The sequence below is a fragment of the Etheostoma cragini genome, chromosome 19 (genome assembly GCF_013103735.1).
Source record: "Etheostoma cragini isolate CJK2018 chromosome 19, CSU_Ecrag_1.0, whole genome shotgun sequence".
NCBI classification, from domain to species: domain Eukaryota; kingdom Metazoa; phylum Chordata; class Actinopteri; order Perciformes; family Percidae; genus Etheostoma; species Etheostoma cragini.
In genome coordinates, this window is record NC_048425.1 from 7,607,764 (window position 1) to 7,632,052 (window position 24,289).

General features: G+C 39.5%; 1 protein-coding gene across 2 annotated transcripts; it reads left to right on the plus strand.

The window, feature by feature from the left end:
* The first annotated feature begins 2,709 nt into the window (after positions 1-2,709).
* Positions 2,710-23,271, plus strand: zgc:194930 (uncharacterized protein LOC557813 homolog). 2 transcript variants are annotated; one of them, XM_034856863.1, is made up of 3 exons: positions 2,710-2,912; positions 14,946-14,998; positions 21,241-23,271. In XM_034856863.1, the coding sequence occupies exons 2-3, from the start codon at positions 14,967-14,969 to the stop codon at positions 21,995-21,997; spliced, it is 789 nt and encodes a 262-aa protein (XP_034712754.1). In that variant the 5' UTR covers positions 2,710-2,912; positions 14,946-14,966; the 3' UTR covers positions 21,998-23,271. The 2 variants fall into 2 exon arrangements, with proteins under 2 accessions (XP_034712754.1, XP_034712755.1); XM_034856864.1 differs by having other exon boundaries at positions 2,817-2,902; positions 14,942-14,998.
* The last annotated feature ends 1,018 nt before the right edge of the window (positions 23,272-24,289 follow it).

The following is a 24,289-nucleotide window of genomic DNA, read 5'->3' on the forward strand; positions in this document are numbered from 1 at the left end:
TGACAACGTCAAGCTAGGAGATTTCAGTCATAACCACCAGCAGACGGAGGCAAACTTTGAGCATCAACTTTTCAGCAAATATAGACAAGAACCTCCGTAGAGTTTTCAAACAAATGGAAATTTTACTATATATAAAATTCAATAATTCTTCTTCACTTTCTTTCCAAGAGTGAGGTTGGAGTGAGGAGATGGTTAGCTTAGCCTAGCATAACAACTGGAAGCAGGGGGAAACTAGTTTGGCTCTGTCCAAAGGTTTCAAATCTTCCCTTACTTTCAAAGCTTACTAACTAACATGTCATATCTCTTTGTTCAACCTTTGCAAAAAATATGGAAGTGTAAAAGCAACAAGTTGTGGTTATACAGAAGGGTTTTATGTTTCCTTTGACCGTCTTAATGCTAAGCTAACAGTCTCCTGGCTGTTCAAATTGAACAGACACATATGCAAAAGAGTGGTATTTTCTTATTTCACTTTTTGCAACAAAGCCTATTAAACTATTTATTCATGTTTAAAACATTTAGAAACTCCCACAACTTTCCTTTTGGTCCACAGGAGGTCTTTTGCATAAAAAAAAAGTAAATAAGGAGAAAGCAGCGGAGTGAGAACTGTAGGCTATTCGTGCAGCACCACTGGCCGTGTCTTTGAAAATGCCAAGAGGGGATCTATTTAGCATTTGATGTGTCACATTGTTGTCATGTTTTGTATCTCCGCCAAAATGTTAGCTGCCATCCTGTCAGGAAAACACCTCCAGTGTTTTTCAATGATATTCTGTGTAGTTCCTCCTTCCAAAAGCCTGTGTCTGTGGTCAAGTTTTTATGCAGAAAGACAAGGTGACACACAGACACATTCTCACACCTATTGGAGTCAGAGTTGTTTAGATTAGTTTGCAGTAAAAGAAGAATTCCACTTGTTTTTTATTAAATAAATGATCTAATTTCCACTATACATCCAGTATAAGCACAACCCAGAGTAAAACAAGGCCATAAACTGCGACCACGGTGTTGTCTCTGCATCTACAAACACTCAATGTTTTTTCAGTTGTGGGTCATTCTCAGGGAAGTCATTGTCTATTACACGACACAGCAAAAGGGACACAAAAAATACATTGTTCAAGAACAGTTTTGATGGATAATTCCTGAAAACATTTTAAAAGTGCACATGCTGCATGACATTGCAATATCGCAGAGTTGTTTTCTTCATTTGCCAAAATATTCCCCTATTTATTATAAAAACGGATTTGTATATTGTTTCAATGTTGAATCAGACTCTCAGTCAGGGACTTACTGTATTTTTTTTCCCTTTTCTGGGTTTAAGCCAAGTAGGTCTAAGTGTTAAGGGGTGATTCCACCATAATCGCAGCCAAGCCACACGATCAACTGTGAAGAGGCCGGTCAGGTCAAGCTGAGTTAAGCTGGAAACAGTATGCCACATCAAGACAGGAAGTTAAATATACTAAAGCCTCATTCAATATCATCCTAATGTGTACTGTGAATTAATGTGGTAGAAATGTTGACTCCAGATGTTAATGGTTATTAGGCAGACATCCACCAGTATCACTAAAAATCAATTTAGGCGTGCTGCTTGTTACCGAACCTAATTTTAATTACTAACTTTCATTATTAATACTGCATCGTTTACAAAGTGGTTTCTAACATTCTTTATTTGGAATTTCTGCATGTGAAGCAACCCCTCTATTCAAGTTATGGCTTTACAAGTGTGGACAGGATTTGTGAAAAGTTCAACTAAAGTTTGACTTGACTTGTGCATGGGACCTTCCACATTCCAAGAATTATGTCTGTTTCAAAATGTAAAATCTATTCTTTGAAGATAAAGGCACACGTTTAGTGAGGATAACATCCTGACCACCTTAAATCTTGATTGAGATATTCAAAACATTGTTAATTGTCTTTTGTTTGTTGTGTTTTACTTATTCAACCATTTGCTCCTTGTAAAGCTCTCCATCAATTTTAGTTTATGATAACAACTTAGCAGTGGTGGAAGAAATATTTAAGTCTTTTAGTGAAGCATAAACTAGCAATACCACAGTGTTTAAATACTCTGTTACAGGTAAACATCCTGCATTCAAAATGTTATATATGTAAAACTGCAAGTATAAACATCAAACTATACTTAGAGTACCAAAAGTAACATTTGAAAATAATTTATATATTATTGCATTTATTAGCAATGCATTAGTGTGTGCACTACTTTGATATTGCAGCAGGTAAAGTTGGGGTGTATTTCAACTGAAAACTGGGTATTTTACAGTATTCTATAATAATAAATAATTATTTATTATTATTTATCCAAATCTGCAAAGTAACTAGAAGCTAAAGTTATCAAACTTATGAAAAAGTACAATATTTGCCACTAAAAATGTAGTGGAGTAAAAGCATGTATAGTGTAAAATGGAAAAAACTCAAGTAAAAAAATACCTCCAAATTGTATTCAAGTAAAGTACTGAAGTGAAATTACTTATTTTTAGTTATAGTTAGATTTCACCATCATAAATATTGTAAATAATGTAGTTTTTGCCGGGTTTCATGTGTTTTATTTTGACAGTCGTGACAGGAAACAGTTTCAGTTAACTATGTGCTACTTGACAGTATTTAACTCGTTTCCCAGGCTAACCAACCATCAGACGGCTGTTCAAACAGGAGACATGGGACTGTGGTCACCGAGGGGGAGGAGAGGAGGGGGGAGACACTCTTCCCCACAACAAGTCCAACTAAAGGAAGGAAGGCATATCCAGCTGAAGCTGTTCAATGGAGCCACTACCTTTTCACCTGTACTTCTAATTTCTACTCAAAAATGGACCGGAAGAGAGAAAACTTAAATGAGAACTGAAGTTAACCGTGCACTTTTGATACCTTAGGGCAAAGTGCCACACCTTCGCTTATAGCAGCCTTAACAGGTAAGTTGAAACAACATTTGCTAGTGTTTATGGCTCTCTTCCATGAAAAATAATACTCTAAATTAACTTTGAAGAGTGTGCAAAGTGTTGTTGATGCGTTATTAAACCGCTGTGGGCACAGCTTCGACGGCTATTCACAGCAACAGGTGAACGTTGAGTAGCTGGTGATGTCAGCCATATGGCGCGTGCACGCTTTAAATAACAAAGATACACTTCAATGGCATCGTGCTACTACGTTAATTTAAATAGTTATGAGTAATTTTTAATGTTAAAATAGTGCCACAGTAAATAAGGATGAAGTGTATTAGATCGTTTAAGCTAATGTTTTAATGAAAGGTAGTTTATGGAGACGTGCGTTTACACCTGTTGCGCACAATGACATAGGCTTTAAACAAATGATACATATGTGTGTAGGCTACAGGTAATGTATGAACCGTAGGTATATGCATGGCTGTACATAGGAAAAAAGGTATCTTTTCATATTTTAAATAGTAATTTAAGTGTACAATACTTTGTTTATTTCCCTGCATACAGGTCTATGTTGTTTCCAAACCCTTTACTCCTTATCTGAAGTACAATTCTGGTGGAGAAATACAGACTTTTTAGAAGTTTTTCTCAGCCTACAGATAGTGAAATTTATAAATAAACAATCACTGAAATCACCCTGTAAAATACCCACCATGTGTACATTTTAAAATCTTGGTAAAGTTTTTTTGTTTTGTTTTTTCATTATTGATTTAGTTCTTTATCAAAAAGTTTCATTTTATCAATCCGCTAATTCATTGTTTTGCCTCCAAAAGGGTCTGAAAAATACCCGTTATAATTTCCCAGAGCCACCTTTCGTACGACTAACATTACAGAAACCCAATTATATTAAATGTAAATATTAACACTAACGGCAATCTAAAACCGACTCTTCGCATTCATAAAGCTGGAACCAGCAGATGTTTGCCATTTTTGCTTATAAAGTGACTCAAACAAACACCTAACCAATTCATAGAGTGATTGTTTGAATGTAAATGGGCATCTGTGTAAAAACAAAACTAGACACTGCGCCTCTTTGTTTGTCACACACAGTGCTTTAAATGTGACGTACTGAAGCTGAAAGTTTCCATTATACCCTGCACACACTGCACATGCAGGCAGGTGAAGTTAATGAGTGAATGGAGGCCTGTTATTGGGGACATTCGTTCTTTGTTTGGATGGAGTGGAGAGGTGGAGGAGGAGTGGTCTCAATAAGTTCACCAGAACTCATGTACACAGCCTTGGGGCTTTGTTTGCACATCTGACACACACACACACACCCACACACACACACCCCCACTAAACTCAGGGTCGCTTCAGGCAGCATACAAACTTTATGCCTGAGCCAAAACCTGTCCTGTCTGGCGTTTATCACCCTTAAACATGATGTAAACAGCTGGGAACGAGCAGCTAGCATACATCAAGTGTCTCTTAAAGGCCTTTGATGGTTGTCTGACTTGTGTTTTAGCTCCAGGCATGTTGGTTTTTTTTAACATCCTGACAACGACTTTCCCAAGTTGCTAAGTTTTGTCTTGTCTGTAGTAGCGGTGGTAATCACCAGACGCCTCCCGATCCGACATCATCACGATACAATATTGTTGCGATTTTAAACATATTGCAATATATTGCCATTTATAACCTTTTTCCAACTTCTCATTTTTCCCCAGTTTCAAATGATGTCCCCAAAAGGAAACTTTGTCAACATCTGTTTTATCTAAAAAGATAAATGTATCTGTTCATATCACTTTAAGTTTTTTGCTGCAAGATGGGAGTGTCGAGCAGACAAACTGAGCATCACATACAGTATATAATAAAAGATCGATACTTGGCGCCTGTGTAGCGATACAGTATTTCCACTGAAAATATCACGATTCTATGCTGTATCGATTTTTTCAACCCCTATAACCTGTACTAACATACTCCACCCATGTTGCAGCCTATTAGACAAAACAAGCCATTAAAAGTGTATGCAAATAATATTTGCCCATGGTCTAGTTTGCTTTGCACCAGGGCTGCTGTTGTAGGACGACTCAATACGTAACAGGATGTGAACATTAAAACAAAGCTCAGTGCTATTGTATGGGTTGCGTTGTTTTCAATCCATCTAAAATCAGATATATACGTATTACATTTAACTTTGTTGGCCTTTGTAATGATTAGAATCGTTGTTGGGTAATAAAGAGGCTGCTGGGTAACAGAGAGGAGACAGGACTTGTTTTCATCCGACTGCTGCCCAAAGCTATCTGAAAAGGATGTTGGACGCATCGTATTACACGAAACACACACACACTCACACTTGGCTTCATGATATAATCTGAAATTAGAGAAGGTATTTTGGCACTTCTTATTGGACCAGCTGATCAATATCATGTCAATTAATTGACCTCCATAAACGTACATTGAGTAGTTCGAAGAGAACACCAGCAGTTCCATAAAGTTCAAACCTGGTGTTCAAAATGTAATGCTGTGGATCGATCCATAACGCAGACTGACTTTATATAAATTGGTCACCATGACAACTCATCACGGATACACTTGCCTTATTACAACAGGCTTATTCAAATCAGACAGCTCTAGGTCAGCTCGTTAAGTCTCATATTGAATTGATTTTTTCTTTCCTTCTGTTGGATAACAGATATTTACGAGTGTTTCTTTAAGCCACAATTGAAAAAGTTACACGACATCGTCACTGGGATGACTAGCTCGAGTTCTTTTACGGGAAGCGTTATCAGGTGTGGAAGGTTATCTCATTTACTGTATATGCAGATTATTTAAAGCTGGATAAAGCAGTGGGTGTGACAGCACCAATTTTTTTGTCATTACACAGACTTTGAAATCGTGTATTGACTTTTCAGCTGGATTTTAAAAGCCTCAGACCTGATGAGAGACCTAAATCGACCGCCTTATCAAATCCTGCAGCTCTCTTTCAGCAGAGAAATGCAGAGGGTCACACCAGTCACTGATTACTACGAGGAAATCCGGTTAAATTGCTTTTTTTCCTTTATCTTTTTTACTTTATTTTCATGAGCACTTGTATGAGATTAAAGCCAGTTGCAGGTTGATAGAATCGAATTAATCTAGGTCATCTTTAATTTAGCACCCGGAAAAGAGACAGATATATCACAAAAACAAGGCCGCACGTTGGTATTAAATAAAGAACTATATTATTTGTAAATCAGTATCAGAAAACGCAGATCTGATTAACCAACTGTGTGCATTTTAAATATCGATATATCTTGTTGGTGGAAGTAGTACCAGTGGATTAGCCATTCTGAAAAGTTTTCAGCATTTCATAAAGATAATTATCCATACAGATGGCACAATCACATCTTTAAGGGAAGAAATTGATTACGGATTTAAAGTGTTTAGAACTGGCTGATCCGATACTGATCACTGATGGTAGGTGGTTTCTGTTCTTTAACATCTCAATAAAGTTTTGACTCACTACTCCAAAATGTTACTTTCTAGCTAATTTCGTGGCTCTAATGGCCGACAGCTGAACAGTGCTCCAACAGCCAGCTAAGTGAAAAATGTCTCTATCGATGAGGACCTGAGGGTTAGGTTGGCCGTCCTACAAACATAGTATGCCCGGCAGACACACAGCTGACTGACAACCTTTAAGGTGGATCCGGTGAAAACACGCTTGGACATACTGTACGCTCAGAAGCTGCAGATTTTTGTCAGTCGCATGGAGCAGTTCCAGGAAAGTGGCTGCATGTGTCCACGATAAAGCATGCAACACTGTTGCAACCGGTATAAGGCTGCTGTCCTCAGTCTTGTATCTATGTCTACACAGGATGCGTTCAGGTACATTGCTTGTTGTGGGTCACCCGCCGTACATAGAAAAAACATTTTTTTTTACATTTCTATTTTTTATTATTGCTGTCTATTTGTTCAGGTACACTGCTTGTTGTAGGTCACCCGCATTTTGCCAGCTCTAGAGACCAACACACATAAAAGTGAGAAATCCCTGAGAGTTAAATTGTTCAAATTTACAACTGTTCTGAACGCTCCAGTTTCAAAGATTTTTTTTTTTACTCTCTGCTCCATGTCACATAACACTTAACCGGCCTTCTATGGCACATGGGGTTGGTCATCTGAACCGGGCAGGAACTACTGGAGTGTTTTTTGCACTCATTGTCCCTTGTAGTTGCACGCTAACTGCAGTAAAAGATAAAATCTTGGCTGCCAGTGTTGTTAAATTCTCCCCAATTCCGAGTCACATTAATCCTGAAACATTTACGGTTATGTAGTATTTGGTTTAAAAGCCTTTATTTTTGACGGTAGAAAGTGCTGGTCTATAATATTGGCGTCCGCTGCTAATAACAGTAACGTAAACTGTATGCTAACGCCAGATTGCTGTAACCTTTGCGGGCAATGTTGGTCATTTCTCCCCAGTTTTGGGTCAAGTTACTGCCAAAACTATTCGGTTTAGAAGCCTTTATCCTTTTGACGTTAAAAAGTGCTGCTATATTGTATTAGTGTCCACCGCTAACAAGAGTAGCTTTGTGAGAAAACGTGCCAGAATAATCCTTACAATACTGTTTTTGCTTATAAAATAACTTAGGCCACAGTGGTTGATGGAGATGCAACTAATAAATATTCATTAATGATTAATCTGCAGATTTATTTCTCAATCAATGAACTAATCATTTTGTCTATAAAATGTCAACAAAAAGTGTCCGGTTACAACTTTCATGAGCTGGAATATATGTCTTTAATGGCTTGTTTTGTCCTACCAACAGTCCAAAACCTAATGACATTCATTTCACAGTGATATACCAAATAGAAAAGTGAAATTCTCTCATTTGAGAAGCTAGAAATCAGTTTCTATTTGGCACATTTGCCTGATAAATAACCTTAAATCATTTTATTAAAAATTTAAATAATTGCAGATTAATTTTCTACCTATCGAATAACTAGACAACACTTGAACTAAAGAATGGAGAATAAAAATGTGTTAAATTTATAACATTTAAATTTATAAAAATAAGTAATAATTATTAATTTACTAAATATTGGTTCAAACTTGACCCGCAGTTTCCCTTTTATCATAACAGACATGCACATCCACTGCAGCAAAGAAAATTCCTGCTGCGTTGTCTTTGCAGATGTCTGCGGCTGGGTACCAAATGTAATACTTTTTAGGCACCAACTGAAGTGCCTCTGAAGTATTGGGTATCGGAAAATGCCTCGTCATTCAATACCCAATTTCAATACCTAAGGAGAAAATCTCATCAGTGTCAGTGATCCAATAAACATTCAGCATGCCTCTACCAAGATTCAATAATGCTGCTGATTGTCTGTCTAACGTTACATGTCGAAAAACTATGTTACACAGAGACGGTTCACGTAGAAGGGGCTAAATAATTTGTGTGCCTTAATGCCTATGGTTGCAATTTATTCTTGTATTATAAAATTGGTATTGACAACAGTATTGTTTAGGAACCGGCATCAAATTCCCGGGATTGGTATCGGTACCAAACATCTTTTAACAAAACCAAGCGCTACAGATGTGACAAATACACCGTAGATGAAGAAGAATATAAAGAACAATAAACAAATACAACAGTCAGACCAGTTGGCCTACTTTTCGTCACCTCACCTCTCCCTTGTCACCCACATGAACATAATCTCCCTTCTCACTGTCCCTTCACTCACACACAGTCTGACCAAGTACTTGTCAAGCTATACATTATGACTTTATAATGTTACACACAGCTTACATAAGCAGAACAGATCTTTCAGGTGACCGAGCTATGTAGTGACAGCAGTCTGTGAAAGACTTGTCTCCTTTTGTTGAAAAGTTCACCAAGTGTCTCTAGAGAAATACTCATATCAACACCTCAGGCAACAACTCTCGGAATGTGCATTCATTTACCGTCAGTAGATAAGAGAAGATGGATTTTTGTGATCTATTAGCGAGTTTCAAGCTCTCTGTTTTTGTCTCTTAGCCTTGACTACCTGTATGTGGTTTCATGGAGGGCAGTGTTTAGACCAGCAACTCAAACCCACACTTACACAGAAAGGGTTGTGGAAAGATTTCACTTGTCTAAGGGTACAACAAAAACAACTACTATCAGATATGGGACACTGAAGGAGAACTACCTTGAGGAGGGTTTGTTTGTGTTTCCAGGTGGTATAAGAGGCCAGAGATCAAATCTATACATTTTTAAAGACCTATTTATGTGTAGTTTTGCATGTTAAAGATGCCCTGTGTTTTCTTGGTAACCCAAAAAAGTTATGTTTACATTCAGTGCTTCTTACCAAAATGCAATGCTTGGATCCTTTTGTTTACGCGTGCAGTCTTCCAGGAAGCAATGTGTTTGACATCAAAACGCCTATTACTTCATCGCAAAGTGTAAGATGACACTATTGATACCACTCTTATGTCTGTTTTTTCAATAAGAAGCTACAGCCAGCTAGCTCAGCCTAACCAACCACTTCTCCCCCACACAATAACTCCTGTTTTCAAACAACTATTTCAACTGGACTCTTTTAAGCCTTTCCAGATGAAATTTTCCACCTGCAGCAATTGTTCCAAAACGGCACTGATTGCCAGTTCCGAGGGTATCTTTTGGATTTTTTTACAGTCCACTTTTAGGGGACACTCTACAGCAATTCCACTTTTATTGCACCCGTTTCTACAAGATGAAATGTTTCAATTCCCCTGGAGAAAACTCAGAAAGGGGAAAAAAAGGGAGCTCAGCCAAGCTGCCAGTGCGAAAATATCTCTCCCCTTCAGTAATCGTCCTCCAATCTTTCCTATCATAGAAAACAGGAGCAATATATTAATGAATGGCACAGGGCGCAGATGAAGCACTATTATTGCCGGCCAACAATGGCCAATAGCTGAATGAATTACAGTCATTTGATGCACAGATAGAATCCTTGATCTCATTATGATTTTGGAAAGTCATCAGGGGAAGAACATGATTGGTCATTTAAATGTTGTTGTGTGATAGCTGCTGTTGGTTACTGTAAAGCCTGTAACCTCATTACTGACAGGTTTCCAAGGCGCTCAGTTTCTCATGAATCCTCTAAATTACTGTATCTACAGGGATATTCCGCCTTCCTTAATCTTTTTTGATTTTTATGCCTTCCTTAATCTTGACAAACTTTGTCATTACTCATTACGTATAAGGTGCATTAACGTTTTATTGTAGCTCAATTTAATAATACAATACAATGTGCAGTGGTGGAAGATTTACTCCAGTAAAAGTGCCAATTCAACCACATGTAGTTGTTTTGGATCAAAAACGTAATCCGGAAAATTAATACAATATAATTTAAGTCAATGGAGGCCAACCGGTATTGATAAACACGCTAAAATGTGAGGATGCATCTAGATAACGCGCCAATAATAACATACGAATTGGCGTGTCTTACATTCGCCATTTTATGAGACAAGTTGGATTATTTGAGCATTATTATTTTTCAAGCAAGAATGTCAAAAATAGCCCTTTTCCGGCCCCTAAGTTGTGAGATTATGTTGCTTTTCTTTGTATCTTATATGATAATACAATGAATATGTTTAGAATATGATATGTTGATCGGCCCAAGAAAGTGATTTAAAGACTTAATCTTGGGCTTTATGAAACTGTTGTGTGGGCGCTCTATAAATCAATCGAGTCCGATGCAGAAATAAAGCAAGACCATAGCTCTAGTACTCAGGTTCAAAACTCAGAGCCAGTTGCATTCAGCCGGGTTGGGTCTTAAAGATGTTCGGCTATGACTTTTAGGACCCCGGGGAACTCCAAAGATCAATATTAAAACACGCCACACTGGGTTTTCCACTTCTTACTGTGTATCTATAGCTATTTACTCTGTGAACACAGTGTGACAAAGCTGAAGGAGACAAACTGGAGCCAGAACATACATCAACCTGCCCTGTTAGTCATGTTTGGATAGTGCTTAAGACTTGTCTTTAACGTTTAATGCCAATGTCACTTAGTTATCAGCAGAGTGACATAACTTGAGACTCGAGTAGTGAGCTCGCGCCGTTCGGAGGTTGTGAGCTGTGTCATCTCTAACTGTGAGCTGTTTCTGCTGACCTACAGCACAATGGTTTGCAGGCAGGTAACACTACAATCACATTGTCAGCACTCGGGCCTCCCAGAGACAGTTTTTGCCTTGCAAATTTGCAACCCAGCTCCATGCTGATGCAAACCAGCTTTTTCCGAGCCAGTCAGCCAACCATCAGTCAGTCTGCCTAATGGTGTGTCCTCACTAGATGTTAGAAGTCAGCCCGAACACACCACAACATGCATATGCACCTTACATGTGACAATGCAATACACATTCCTGGTGGAAAGAAATAAAAGAAATATTGAATTTGTATAATTTTACATTTAATTGAAGCCATTTTAGTAAGTAGGAACAGTCTGTCATGGTAAAAACTTGCTATACCAACAGAGTAAACACGCAAAAATTATAAAAAGTTACATAAACTTTGAATTCTGGAGGCAGGCCCTCTTGACATTTGTCTGCTTTATTTTATTCATTTTGTTAGGATTATTTTTTGGGACATTTTAGGCCTTTAATTCCACAGGATAGATGAAGACATGAAATGGGAGAGAGAAGGGGGGGATGACACTTCTATCATAGTTTACTATTTGCCATGTACAGTTTAATTGAACACAACCGTGTTTTCCAGCTTTGGCAAAAGCTTATTCTATTCCCATGATTTGACACATGACAGGGAAAGTCATGAGATTGACCGCAGGGGTAAATAATCTGGCAAAGATCATCTCGTGCCATTTTCTCTTGGACATGTTATATCGTTGCAATGATCTCGACTGTGTTAATAATAAACACGTTTTAGTGTTATCAGCCAAAAGGAACTAACAGTTAATGCATAACGCCTATACTTGTGTGTTGTATATAGAAAAATAGTTTCCCAGCAGATTTAATATTAGAGAAATATAAATTATTTGCTACTGGTGGACCATTTTGTTTGTACTCATTTTGTTGCCTCCCTAGCAACATTAGAAAGAAACAAATTAGAAAGTGACCACCATGCACCATTTACAGGGTCTAGTTTGAACCGTGTATAGTTGTTCAGGAATGACATTCTAATTAAAAATCAATTCCTTTAAATTGAAGCATGTCTATAGCTTTCAAATGACCATATTTGATCATTTTATAAAGAAAAATGTGGAGTGAGTCATTTAACTTACAGTAAGTTATTTCTTAATTACCTCCCAGTCACAACACGTAATAATCCGGGAACTGTCAAAGTGTTTTATCTTGAATGAAAACAGGTTGCCAGGAAGGAAGTAAACCTATTCATACTCATAATTAATTCACGACAGTTAAGTCAGAGATACTTCAGTCTAAAGGATTTAGGACCATTAATTGCGACAAATAGAGATGCAGTTGTACTTGGCAGAGCAAGCTCTGAGCTTAAGGATGTTTCCCAAACAAATCGAAGCAGCCTGCAAGCCCATTAAAACACCCCTGTGGGTACAGAAAGCCGATAGCAGCAGCAACGTACCACTGAGATATGGAATATACATAATGCACAAGGCACGAAGCAACACAACAAGAGTAGGAGGAAGCTGGTGGCAATGGAGGGAGAAATCAGCATCGGAGTTGGAGATGATTATTGGCCTGCTTGTAAAAGTCAGCTGATAGTTACTTAGTCCGGCAGTAATACAACGCTCCATTTATGTGATATTTCTGTCAGCTGGAAAATGACCTCTTGGAAGATAAGGGACACTGGGTGGGGGTGCTTGTCAGGGCAACAGTGTGGAAAACAGGGTTTTCTGTTTGAAGCAAATCGAATCACTGGTGCTCTGAATTACACTTGTCATGATACACCCTCTTGGCTTTTTCAGAAATAGCTTTGTCTGTGTTGGAGGTCCCAGTGTGAAAATGCAGATTAATCTGTGGTGGGGTTTTTTTCAGCTCGGTTACAGTCAAATCCACCTCAAATTACAAGAGATCGTTTCCATGGAGGAGACAGAGAGAATAGAGGACACTCAAAGACCACGCTGCATCTTCAGCGACTACACCCACCTCTAGTAGGGGGGATAATTAGACGCCTTGGGATAGCAAAGTCATGCTCTGCTGCTTTTTCCACAAAGAATACCGCCTTTCATGTAAAAAAAAAAAGAAAAGTGTCCCGGTCATAATGGTCCTGTTCACAGCATTGGATTGATAGCGTTGTATTTCACCTTGTAATATTACATACCTCAGCAGACCCTCATGACATGTATTTTACAAGATTATTTTTGGGGCATTTTAGGTCTTTAATTCCACAGGACAGATAAAGACATGAAAGGGGAGAGAGAAGGGGAATGACATGCAGCAAAGGGCTGCAGGTCAGAGTCAAACCCATGATGAGTACTGAACATCAAGAGTGTATTTGTCGTTTTTCCTTTTCCATACGAATCCCCCAAGCAGAGCCCACCTAGACCTCTTAGCTCGTTCCCTCCAGGACTTTGCACAAAGATGTATGAAGCCCCACCGCATAGCTAAAGCCTGTCACATTCTTGTTGCCTGTCCTTACTTTGTCTTGAAATATAGTACATAGTACACATCTTTTTCTAAGAAAAATCAAAAATTTGTTCATCCAACTAACAAGTACTGGCCTAAAGCTTGATTTATCTTTTTAGGCAGTTGCGGTAAGGACTCATGCCTTAATGGTACGTGCTCTACGTGGTGAGCTACTGGAGCGCCCCAAGCCTGATATATCTTAATCAGATTAAAAAATGGAGCATTGAGTGCAAAAGATGGCCCTAAAGTTACAAAACAATGTCAAAGAACTTATTGCTTCTGTTCCTCAAACCATGAACAAAACTGCTAAAAATGACGTCAGCAATAGATATTTCTTCCCTGAAAGCAGTAATTGGAATAAATGCAATGTTTTTATAATTATTATCTACAGTTCTGTTAAAGATGTGTGGCAAAAACAGCCTTATGTTCCCGGGAAGTAGTCATTTTAAAATCCTTGAAAAACCTTCCTGCTATCGTAAATACTCACGAGAGCACCAAATGTGTATTATTCCGCCGCTGAAAATAGTCCCCAACTAATGCGGTGTTTACTCCTGTTTGAGCTACTTTTGGTAAAAACTATAGTGCCCAGGTGTTTGAAATAATTATTTACTACTTTTATAAAGAAAAACAACATAGTTGTGACTTATTTTTAAATATGTATTTGACATCCTCAACAGGAATAAATGGGCTGGCTTAGACAAAGTCATAAGAGACCAACTAGCACATTTTTACGTTCGTGAAATTTGTTGTAAAAATTAAATATATAGAAAAACACCAGACTTATCCTTTTAAAGAAATCTAGTTCCCTATTCCCTATTTATGATCATTTGTAATGACATTAAGCTAAAAGTTATGTTACTTTACCCATTCTGTTCAAACATTCAACCAAAGGTAATGGCTGCGTGTCAGAGAGTTAAGGTTAAGAATAGAAACGGTTGGTCGGTGTTGTGGGCACACATCCTTTCTAATATTTCACAACGAGACACAGTGTCCTCTGTCTTTGTCGCTCTCTTTCTCCTTCGCTCCCAGACAAACCCATTCAAGACTTACTGATTAATTATTTACCCAGGCAATGAAATGCCAAAGCCTAGAGAAACACACCACCAGGAGAGAAAAGGTCACTCCCATCCTGCCAGTAGATACAGGCTCACACACACACACACACACACACACACACACCAGTGATGGATGGCCATAGCATTTTTATCGGTTCTACAGGCAGACAGAGTTTTCATCCTTGTGTCCAAACACCTTCGAAACCAAGGGCAAAGCCAAAACTTGACTGATGAGATGGAATGTTCAAGAGAGCCCTCATTTAAAAACCACTTACATGTCAGAGGTGGTGAACTATCTGATCAATACCAGTATCGGACACCTTCTGAAAACAATATGTGCATGATTCTAAGGAGGTTTTAGATTTTGTCAGCGCTGTTTAGTCAAAGGGTGTCTGTGTGATTAAAGTTTAATGTGTGATTAAACTTTAATGTCTTTGTTAATGTCCCTCCACAGCTCTACCACACAGCTGGCCAAATGGGGTGCCAATGCTGCAGGATGATAAAAAGGTAAGTCATTACTACCTCTTCTTGTTTGTTTCGGGATCCTTCTCGTGAATGTTGACATGACACAATATTACAATCACTGTTTTTTTTCTTCGATCGGTATCTAGCCAGTTATGGTTGTATGTGTCAAACCTGTGAGATATACAACCTAGGTTTTTTTTTTTGTTTACCCCAAGACATGTGGAGGTGAATGGATTTTTGTTCTGTGGAATTTACAATGTTGAAAGAAAATCTATAAATAAAGTATACTAAAAGATTCAACAACAACATCACTTTCTAAAAAACATTGTCCCTGCCATTCTGTGTAATTCACAGACCTTACAGATGTCATTGATTTCTTTCTACTGAAGAAATAGTAAGTAATGTGCTTTTCTGTTTAGAAACTTACTCTTTCATAATCTTCCTTTTTTGTTAATCAGTTAATCATCATCATCAGTTACTTTCTGAATTGCCGCTATTCTTAGACCCTCGACCCAGACAAGAAATAAAACTTGCACAAATTTCTTTTTTTTAACAGTTATCGGTTCAGTTACTAGAATACGCCCAAAACAACAGCCACACACATCAAATAATATACGGCCTTTGCTGTGTGAAACAACTCCTCTGTCCTTTTTTCGTTTAAAGTTTAAATTTGGATTTTGTAGAAAGGAATTTATTTTTATAATGTAATTGGAGGTGGTCTATATTTCAGCCTCTCTGGCTTTATAGTACCATCAACTGGTTTTATGGCAAAAACACCTGCAAAACCTGTCATTTCCATCAGCCTCAGCTGTACTACATGTTAGCATGCTTACAGGCTAAACTAAATTGGTAAACATGGTAAATATAACTGCTCGTCTGCAGTTTATCATTGTCGCTGGAAGCATGTTAGCATGTTGAGGTTAGCATTTCTCTTCATAGTATGGCTGCAGCCTGTAAAAATCTTTTCTGCCTGTCAACTATCTGATCAATCCACTAGTTCCAGTCCACCTTCTCTGGAACAGCCTCTCACTGTAGAGTTACTTATCTACAGGTCCACAGTGACAATTTAAATGTCTCCTTGCCAACATAATGATTTCTTGTCTTGTTTCATCCATTTATAATATGTCTGCACTCTCAGCCTCACGTGGGCTCTTTGTGCAAACTGTGAGTCAATATGCCAATAGCCATCACCCTTGGAAACTGTATTTCTCTGCAGGGCTGTCTATTCATTAAACGCCTACAAGGCTCAGCATCATTGTGCTTTTTGAGGTGAACACGGAGACAGCACAGGGCCGGGAAACGAGATTCTGATTGCAGATTAATGAAAGGGCACGCTGTGATTCGCATACCAGAGCCGTAATCCCCCTCCACTTTTTTTTCTTTCCCATGTCAAAGACACACATGTGAATGATTGTGGCAGGCACACACACATACCTCCCTAATTGTCTGGAGGGTCACATTTCTGGACTTAGTGGTGTTTAGGGTTTGGCAGGGTGTGTCTGTAGGTTAGTGGGTCAGCAGTGCGGCCTCAGTAGGCTGACGTTGCGCTTCTTTTATTTTGAAAACTGGTTCAAAAAAGTTAAATGAAATGGTGTACTGCACATATGTGCGGAAATCTGAATGTTTTCCTACTACTTAATTACAACTCTGGCACATGATCAGAAGTTCACTTAAGCTTTCTCCAAATACTAGGTATATTTCATTGAAATAGAAATTAAGATTTAAGGGTTCATTATGCTTCAAATGAACTTGTTTGTACCAAACATGTGGATTGAACTCATCAAAATGTAGATGTAAAAGTAGATACACTCACCTATAGGATTATTAGGAACACTATACTAATACTGTGTTTGACTCCCTTTCGCCTTCAGAACTGCCTTAATTCTACGTGGCATTGATTCAACAAGGTGCTGAAAGCATTCTTTAGAAGTGTTGCCCATATTGATTGGATAGCATCTTGCAGTTGGAGATTTGTGGGATGCACATCCAGGGCACAAAGCTCCCGTTCCACCACATCCCAAAGATGCTCTATTGGGTTGAGATCTGGTGACTGTGGGGGCCATTTTAGTACAGTGAACTCATTGTCATGTTCAAGAAATCAATTTGAAATGATCGGAGCTTTGTGACAGGGTGCATTATCCTGCTGGAAGTAGCCATCAGAGGATGGGTACATTTTGGCCATAAAGGGATGGACATGGTCAGAAACAATGCTCAGGTAGGCCGTGGCATTTAAACCGTGCCCAATTGGCACTAAGGGGCCTAAATTGTGCCAAGAAAACATCCCCCACACCATTACACCACCACCAGCCTGCACAGTGGTAACAAGGCCTGATGGATCCATGTTCTCATTCTGTTTACGCCAAATTCTGACTCTACCATCTGAATGTCTCAACAGAAATCGAGACTCATCAGACCAGGCAACATTTACCCAGTCTTCAACTGTCCCATTTTGGTAAGCTCATGCAAATCTTAGCCTCTTTTTCCTATTTGTAGTGGAGATAAGTGGTACCCGGTGGGGTCTTCTGCTGTTCTAGCCCATCCGCCTCAAGGTTGTGAGTGTTGTGGCTTCACAAATGCTTTGCTGCATACCTCGGTTGTAACGAGTGGTCATTTCAGTTAAAGTTGCTCTTCTATCAGCTTGAATTAGTCGGCCCATTCTCCTCTGACTTCTAGCATCAACAAGGTATTTTCGCCCACAGGACTGCCGCATACTGTATGTTTTTCCCTTTTCACACCATTCTTTGTAAACCCTAGAAATGGTTGTGCGTGAAAATCCCTGTAACTGAGCAGATTGTGAAATACTTAGACTGGCCCGTCTGGCACCAACAAAAATTGCTTAAATCACCTTTCTTTCCCATTCTGACATTCAGTTTGGAGTTCAGGAGATTGTCTTGACCAGGACCACACCCCTAAATGCATTGAAGGTTGATTGGTTGATTAGATCATTGCATTAATGAGAAATTGAACAGGTGTTCCTAATAATCCTTTAGGTGAGTGTATACCTTGAGCTGCTAGGCAACACTTGAAAGCAGGGCAAAGAGCCTGTCCCCCAACTAATGAAGTTCCTTTTCAAGCAAGTCCCATTGTAATATTGAGCATTTTTAACAAAAGCAGAATGTACTACAAAATTACAATACAATTTATTCTTATAATTATTCCACTTTAACTTGATTAGAAATAAAACATTCAGAGTTACTTTACACTTTTTAGCTTTGCCACTTAGGGTGGAAATGTCCATTCACTTAAGAGGACAGGCTGTGTGCTAGCGATAAGGCGGTTCACCACAGGTTTAATGGTGTTGTCGGCATAAAATCCATCGGTACCACTGCACCCTGCATTACATTTAAACCAATATAATCATCTTAAATGTGTGTAGCACAAGACGTGAGTTGGTATTTTCCTTACACACGGAAGGCGTGGCTAATCATATTAGCTCAAAGGAATCTTCTCCTGTAACATAAACACCATTTGACTTAACATGACGCAGTCAACGGCATCTTATCTGGTGCAGCATCACATTTAAAATATATGCAAATAGCACCTTCCATGGTAGAGGTGCTTCCTTAATAAACTCTTTAACATAAACAAAATGCCATGTGATGTAGCCTGGCCAGAGTGGCTAAGGGTGTAGGAAGGCAGACTCAGACATGGTGGGTTTCACTCCTCTCCCACTGACTTCAAAACAGGTCAGGGTTATTCACACATTTTTGTTTAATAACCGAAAACAACCAAAATAAACATTCCTATAAAGAAAGACAACCCTCTACTTGGTTTGGTCCAGTGTTGTCATCCATGACCACCCTATTCCTATAAAATAGGAAATGCTTAGGCCGGCCCCTCCCCTAATGATTGTCCTGCATGGTGGAACTGAACAAAGGAACAAACAATTGTAGTTTAATTTAATACTACTGAAACTAACGTATGACTGTGTGTCTAATTACTATAGTTAACGACCTGTATGGGACAAGTGGTGAGCAAACCTACTTTGTCACACGCTGCCAAAAGCCAGATAGAGCGGAAAACAGGAATTCCTCAGAATCAATTTACTTACTGTATAAGAATAAAAATACTCTTTTCCAATGCAAGCCTAACACTGGAAGCGCCTCCTTTGTCTCTGTCTGTATGACATTTTAAGCTTGGAGAAATTTGAATTAGGTCCAATAAACACAGACACTCACACGTTTCTTACATAGACATAAAATTGGTATATTTTTATTCAATATACCCCAAAATTTGACATTTCTTTACTGTCTGTTTTGTCTCCATCATAAAAACGAAAAAGGCAAAATTGCAGCAACATTTTTTAAGTGTGTGCGTGCGTGCGTCTTTTCTGAAAGCAAGCCTCAGATTTCACCTTGGCACACCGGCGGCGCTGCCCAGGAGCAAAATAAATGGAAGACATTCATTTTCTCAGCTTTCCACTGTGAGGAGAGACAGACTAAAGGATGTAGGGTGAAAGAGAGAGAGAGGTGCTTAAGTCAAAGGGTGAGCATGTTAGCTTGTGACTATACAAATGTGTAGGCGGGGGAGGTTATTGTGTGTCTGCTTACCAGGAGGGGATTTATAATAAAAAACATATATCTGAAAGTTTTAAATCTCAAGACTTCTTAAGAACATGAATACTGATAAGTGGGAAGTAAAATCCAAAAGGGGGGTAAGAGGAAAAACTCAGCGAGCACAGAAAAGAGTGAAGAGGACAAGTTAAGACAGAAGGAGGAGGTAGCGATTGAGACAGTAGATGCAATAAACTTTAAGGAGAGCGCTCATACCCAGGAGAAGTCGAGTGCAAAGGGATAGTAGATTTGTGAGCTGCAAATACATAACAACAATGCTGAAAGAGAGACACAGAGGAGGTTTGTGTCGAGGCACCTGGCGAGGTGTGAGATGGAGTGAACTCTATTGGGGTTGCGAGGCTCAGAGGAAAAACAAATAAAAGGACGAAACATGAGGCTCTCGCGGCAGGCGATGTCTGACAGCCGGTTACACTGCCCACACAATAAAGCCCACCTGCCAACACTCCTAATACCTGTCGAGGTGTGTGTGTGTACGTGTCATCCTGTGTTTATATGCCCTTGTAAGAAAATCCTACAGAAGGAGGTATCAGGCTGTCCTTACAGCCTACAAGGAACTATGTAAAAGGTATGGAGCTTAAATGAGCATTAATTAGTCTCAGACCTTCATCGACCTCAACCATCCTACGAGGAATTGGGACATCGACGGATCTCTTGGAAAGAGAATATGGCGGTCGGTAATTTACACAATAGAAGACTCAGCAGAAGAGTGAGCAGGGATTCAAAAGACTTCAAACATCACAGTGATGTTAAATTATGTATCAGTGCTGCTTATTATTTATGTGATTGAGAATGGAAAGGGAAGTGAAGAGAGTGGAAATGGCCCCTTAGCATTCAACTTTTGTCACTCATTTCAATGAGCTGAACTCTTTGGCATAACTAGGGCTCATTATTTTTTGAAAAAACTAAATGTTAATTTATTTGTGTTTACTATCATTTATTGTTTGTTTTTTTTGTTCTTATTGAGACTCGGCACATAACCAGCTGCCCATTTCTTTCTATAGTCACTATCACCAGAAAACCATACACTTATAATGTATGCTGATTAGTGTCTTGTCACAGCAGGAAACAGCTCATTTTATAGTGCACATTAAATCAAGGTGAAATTTTATGAGCCTAAGGATCGAACTCAGTATTATAGGATGGAATTTTGGTCCCCAGTTTGGTAACCACTGACCTAGTGATCGTTAGCCTCTACCATACTAAAAACTAGGGTTATTGTTATTAGGCTGAATGAGATAGTCTCCTTTAATTGAAAAATATGCTTGTTTATTTTCCATTGTTAGCTAGATCAGAAGATTAATAGAAGATTGGGAGCGGTTGATCATGCACAAAAATACCAAGCATTTGGAGAAGATTACAGTCCGAGGCCTGTGACACCTCCCTGTCATCTTTTCTCTGCTCCTTCAATAACTGTCTGCATAATATATCTGACATTCACACGGGCAGTGCAAACATTAGCACAGCCACGGCATGATGCAGTGTAAACATCAAGCGAAGACACTGCCATTTAGAAGGTGTATTGACTGCACAATGAGGTATCCTTGTTTCCGTCAGTGTACGTGAGAGTGTTTTCATCGATCGCCGCGGGAACATCTGACTCCTGGAGCTCAGTCAGACAAATAGACACTCCAGGAAATCAAATGGGCAAGTCAAATGTAACGCTGACCCTTCCTTTCTCTGTAACACCCGTTCCGTCTGTCTCCCTCACAGCTACATCTATGACCCCTCGGTGGCGGTGGATGCAAGGAAGACCGACTCTGCAGCCAACTCGCTCTACCAGCCCCAACGCCGTCCCGGCAGCGACCTGCTCCCCGGCCTCAACCAGCAGAAGCAGGGCTTCAACAACCTGGGTTACAGCAAGTCCAACGAGAGCACACTAAAACTAGAGGTGGACAACAACCACGTCAACTACGTCAAGCACGCGGCCCCCGCAAAGGAGCTGCTCCGGCAGGGGAGCACACCACCTGCAGACGGAGGCCTGTACATCATCCAGCCAGAGGCATTGGGACCGAGATGGGTCAGTCAGGAAAAAGGCCCGATCCAGGTGCCCATTTACCCCAACATACAAGACGAGTACGAGGACCAGAGGAGCCATGGCCAGCGGGGATGCAGAGCAATGACAAATGAGTGGGACAGCTCCGTCATCGAGTGTGTGATTGGCAGAGAAAGCCTGTCAGCAGATGAGACAGACGAGGGCGTGGGAGGGACACCGGAGCCCCCGTGCGACACGGGGGACGATTGTAGCGCCCTGTCGGTGGACGTCCACACCAGCACCACCAGCCTTTCCTCGGCGGACACCAGGGATGAGCCCACACTGCCAAAGAGTCTGGATGTATCCACCATCGAGAGCGGGATCTCGGTGATGAAGAGCGATGACGAGGAGGAGGTGCACAGCGTTACGGACTCCATGGTGGCCGAGGCTCTCGCTGCTTTGGAGGCCGCCACCGCCGGGGAGGACTGTGAGTGACAGACCCCTGCGCTGCCTCTCGCTTATCACCAAATAAGACCCGAGTGTGACTTGATGGAGCATTCAAACCCGCTTTGTGTTTTTATCAAAGAGCATGGAACGAATGAAGGAAAACTCTCCCTACAAAAATAAGTACAGATGTATTTTTTGAACTCAAAATGTTAGATATTTTTTTATTGTGGTTATACTGACAGAAGATGATGTCCGCCTTGTGAATAAGGCAACTTTTTCCAATACCACACATGAATGGATGTGTAGACTGCAGCCATATCGGCCTGTTTTGTATCAAGTGTATTTACCACTCCACGGTCCTAATGGCCCTGTATGTGCTCACTCACTACTTTGCCATGTCCATACTGCCCTTGTTAGAAGTTAGAAAAAACCAACATGTTGCTACTATCACATTTTGGCTCATTTTCGGAGCAAAGCTTTGATAATTGCAAGCATAGAGACAATATTTCCTTTGTAAACAGATTATGCCATGGCTTGCTTACTCTTCAGGAACCTCGCCCTCGCTTCACCGAGCAGGCGTAAGACTAAAGGTCATTTTTGTATACCTATTTTGTCTCTATCTCTTGTTATTTATATCTTCACTTGTCATCCTTTTTTGATTCACTGTGAGAAGAAACTGGATGTTGTTGGAGAGAGACTGAGGAAGCAGTTCTTATTTATATCTTCTTGTTTTCATCCATATTGTATCTACTTTGAAATTTAGAAAAATTTGTGTACACACTGTTCTTACACACAGTCAGTGTAAACACATGTACACTGACAACTCTTTCCTTTTTTTGTCAATTAAAAATAATGTAACTTGTTGCACAACATTACAGTGTAAGACCATATCAGATCTATTCACATTTAAATCTTCTGCACGTTACCAATGTGAAATGTAACACCTGTACATTTCTCTCACTTTGCCTTCGTTTTTCAACTTTAGCTGAATTTTGAATTAATGGTAAATAAACCACAAAGAGTCCATCAATTTACACAACTAACTGTTTTTTTATATTAAAAGCCAGGCTTTGTGTTCTTTAGTCTGGCCATCGACATTAGTTCAATCCGAAGCTTGCCTAAGAACTATGTGCCTAATAACGAACTAACTGAGGCTAGATGGTGCAGAGAAAAGAGTGTGTTAAAGCTTAATGAGCTGTTGTGAATTATGACGTTCTTATTTTCTTTCACCGCATCTCACCTTTACACTCATTGTATGCCTGCCAAATCATTTCTACTTAATATATATGTATGGTGAAATAAAGAAATGTACTTTAGAGAAATTTGGCCATGTCAGGTACTTTGTGTTGCATACGTATGGTTGAGAATGTGAGAGAATGGATATACATAAGAAATAGTGACGGGTATTAGCTAGGCAGCTAACCGCTAGGCCGCTACTTTCAAAAGACTTTAATTGAACCTTTTCCCTTTTTGTCTTCTTTGGAGACCTGCAGATTGGTTTTGATGTGGCTGTACTTTTCTCTGGGTCTAATCAGTAAATCTCCAGTAATTTTCTCTGTTAGCTTGGCAAGCTAGTGGTTTGCCATACGGAAAATGTCAATAGTTTTTGCTCTTTTACATAGACTGCATAAGGCAATGGACTAAGAGTGGCTTAAACCTGCATTATATCTTAATTTTCTGCAGGAGTGACCCCACTGGCTCCCAAAAAATGAAAATTGGCAACTTTCCCTCTTTATCTGCTTTATTTGCTCAATTTACTGGAGGACAGTGTTAAGTTTATTTTATATTTTGAGTTAGTCTTCCAAAAAAATGATGTATTAAAGTGTTCATATTATGCTTTTTTTGGCTCTCCTCTTTCCTTTATTTTATTATATTTCTTTTTTGTGCAAGTAATACGTTCCCAAATTCCCAAAGTCCACCCCAAAGGGACTTCCCATCTCCAACAGAAAACACTGTTCACAAACTGCTCCCAACAGCTCTATTGGAGTCCAGCCTTTACTGCCGTGATGAACGGGTGTCTCTTCGTAATACACAATGCTTGGCACGTCCTCATACTCTGCTTCTGACTGGCTAGTAGTCCTTACCTAGCTACTGAGCATATGCAACTCCCAACAAAGATTGAACAGAAGGGAGATGCCTCACTCTGTAGCTAAAACAGAGAAGAGCTCAACACACAGCAATGCGCAGTACAACAAAAATATGCAGTGTTTTTTTTTACTTAAACCATGTAATATTCTTATACAACAATGAGCATAATATGAGCACTTTAAATCTTTAAAATGTCAAAACAAAAAGCAAATCACTGTGGGGACTGTGGTGATTAAACCTCGTCATCACAGC

Bases quoted from the DNA above. Each gene is read 5' to 3' on its own strand.
- zgc:194930 (XM_034856863.1), top strand. From the start codon at position 14,967: ATGGGGTGCCAATGCTGCAGGATGATAAAAAG. The intron at 14,999-21,240 runs GTAAGTCATTAC...TCTCCCTCACAG, and splicing joins TGCTGCAGGATGATAAAAAG to CTACATCTATGACCCCTCGG.